At 36.2% G+C, this 2,090-nt stretch overlaps 1 protein-coding gene across 1 annotated transcript; it reads right to left on the reverse strand.

The window, feature by feature from the left end:
• Nucleotides 1–764: 764 nt before the first annotated feature.
• Nucleotides 765–1,343, reverse strand: LOC118748283 (glycine-rich selenoprotein-like). Its single transcript, XM_036482659.1, has 3 exons — nucleotides 1,295–1,343; nucleotides 1,119–1,219; nucleotides 765–1,042 (listed from the first exon to the last, which is right to left on the reverse strand). The coding sequence occupies exons 2-3, from the start codon at nucleotides 1,171–1,173 to the stop codon at nucleotides 930–932; spliced, it is 168 nt and encodes a 55-aa protein (XP_036338552.1). The 5' UTR covers nucleotides 1,174–1,219; nucleotides 1,295–1,343; the 3' UTR covers nucleotides 765–929.
• Nucleotides 1,344–2,090: the final 747 nt, after the last annotated feature.

Here is a 2,090-nt window from a genome sequence, read left to right on the forward strand (position 1 = left end):
GTCAACTTCGAATTACCAGAAGTCTTTCCGATTTGCTTAGTCTCTTTAGGGTATTTTTTAACAACTGCCGTTTTTTTAGAAAAAGTTTAATTTTAGTTTGACTACTTTTTGGTTTTTCATGAAAATTATTAACAGGCTGTATTTTAATTTAACATACCCAGATTTAAAAAAAAATAACATATATGGAGGAAGGAAACTAAAATTAAATTTCGCAGACCTATTTAATGACAGAGGAAATCGCTACCTTATTTCAAAAAGGCCCTAACCAACAAGCAAAAAAACATCATAAAAAGAATATCAAAAACAGGTAGGCCTTTTTAAAAAGTGCCATGTAGCTCGGTTTTTTTTGTTAATAGAACTTTAATATTTTAATTATAGGTGTATTTTAATACATCCTCCTCACTTAAATTTTTTTAGATTTGGATATTTACTGCTTGACAGAGTTTGACTACTTGTACCCATGGAGCCCTTCTCCAGCTGCCGCTGATAGCTGTATTGACAGGTGGGTAGGCGTGCTCTGCCAATAGCTAACATTAAAAGTGTCGCCTGCGCATAAGTTGTTTGCAAAAATAACGAACACAAGAAACCAAGTTGTTCAACTAACTTTCGAAAACAGTCGACTAAGGAGTATATTTAATGTAAACGCAGAAAATGGTATAGAAACTTGTAATCGGTTGACATACATCCGACGATCCGATATTTTACGAGATTTCAGCAATGCGCATAAAACTAACACCTAAGTATGAATAAATGCTGTTTATCGGTTGCGTTTCCAAAACAGTATTTTTACCTTCTCCTCTAATAATGCATTCATGTTAACATACATATGTACTTATATAATATTTGTATATTTCATTATTAACCAACAAATTATCCAAAAATAATGCCACTCAAATATGCATTCATGGAAATTCACTTTGGGAAGCCACTTATTTTCCACCACCACCACCACCGCCGCCGCCACCACCACCGCCTCCTCCACCCCCGCCACCGCCACCAGGATACGGCTGAGGAATTGGACGCGGCTGAGGATTTGGATGAGCTGAAGGTAGATTTGTTCGTTAGAAATTTACTATAGGATTCAAACGACTGCCCCCTCAATCAGCATTTACACTTACCAAGAACCATAGCCAACATGGCCAAAACAAAAACAAAGAGTGCGTACAACTTCATGTTGCAAGCGTTTAGTCCACAATGAACAATAACCAGCGTTGCACTTCTATTTATATGGAAAGCATTGAATGGCGACTTTGTTTTGTTATCAATTTGAGAACAATAGACTTATGAAACTTACGTTATTGCCGACAAGAAGCATTCAACTGAACGGACGCCATAAAAATGGGTTAGGAAATGTGTGAGGTCGTTTTTACATACTTGTTTTACTACTACTTATATACTTATGTATATACCCTGCAAGAAATTGTGAGACTAATCTCTAAAGAGAGTATTTCGAGATTACTTTCAATCGGGCACAATTGGGCATTAATTAGCCGCAACTAGTCTCATACGGGTATTAGTGGAGATCAATTAGGCTCGACTCATCCCTTACGGGTATAATTGGAGACCAATTAGTCCCCGACTCTTCTCTAACGGGTACCGATTTAATGATATGTACGAACTTACTCAATGAAATTTTATGTGCTACGTTGGCACAGAGAGAGTGTCGCCGCTCAACAAAACTGTGAACCCCATTCGAATCGCAGATGGCGCAAATTTTTATTTTTTATTTTTTTTTAATTGACTAGTCGCTTTTTATACCTGTTCTGTTCATAGGACATACTCAATTAGTCTCTTCATAGGACATACTCAAACGAAAGCGAACAGTTCGTTCCATATAAAGAGATCAAAAGCGGTATTAGTCGCATGTTCCTTTGCGATTACTCCCGGAGTCATCCCGGATTAGTCGAATTTTTTGCAGGGCGAGTATGCATATAAAAATATTTATATTTATGTATGTATACATATTAGAGTGGTTCATAAAAACACTCTTTTTGGAAACTCATAAACGCTACATTGGAATATTGTTATTTGTGATAAAAAAAGAGACACGTATTTTTTTATTTTGAAAAAAAAAGTTTTCTTAGAGGTCG

Source organism: Rhagoletis pomonella, unplaced genomic scaffold, assembly GCF_013731165.1.
Source record: "Rhagoletis pomonella isolate Grant_MI unplaced genomic scaffold, Rhpom_1.0 Rhpom_scaffold_00013, whole genome shotgun sequence".
Taxonomy (NCBI): Eukaryota; Metazoa; Arthropoda; class Insecta; order Diptera; family Tephritidae; genus Rhagoletis; species Rhagoletis pomonella.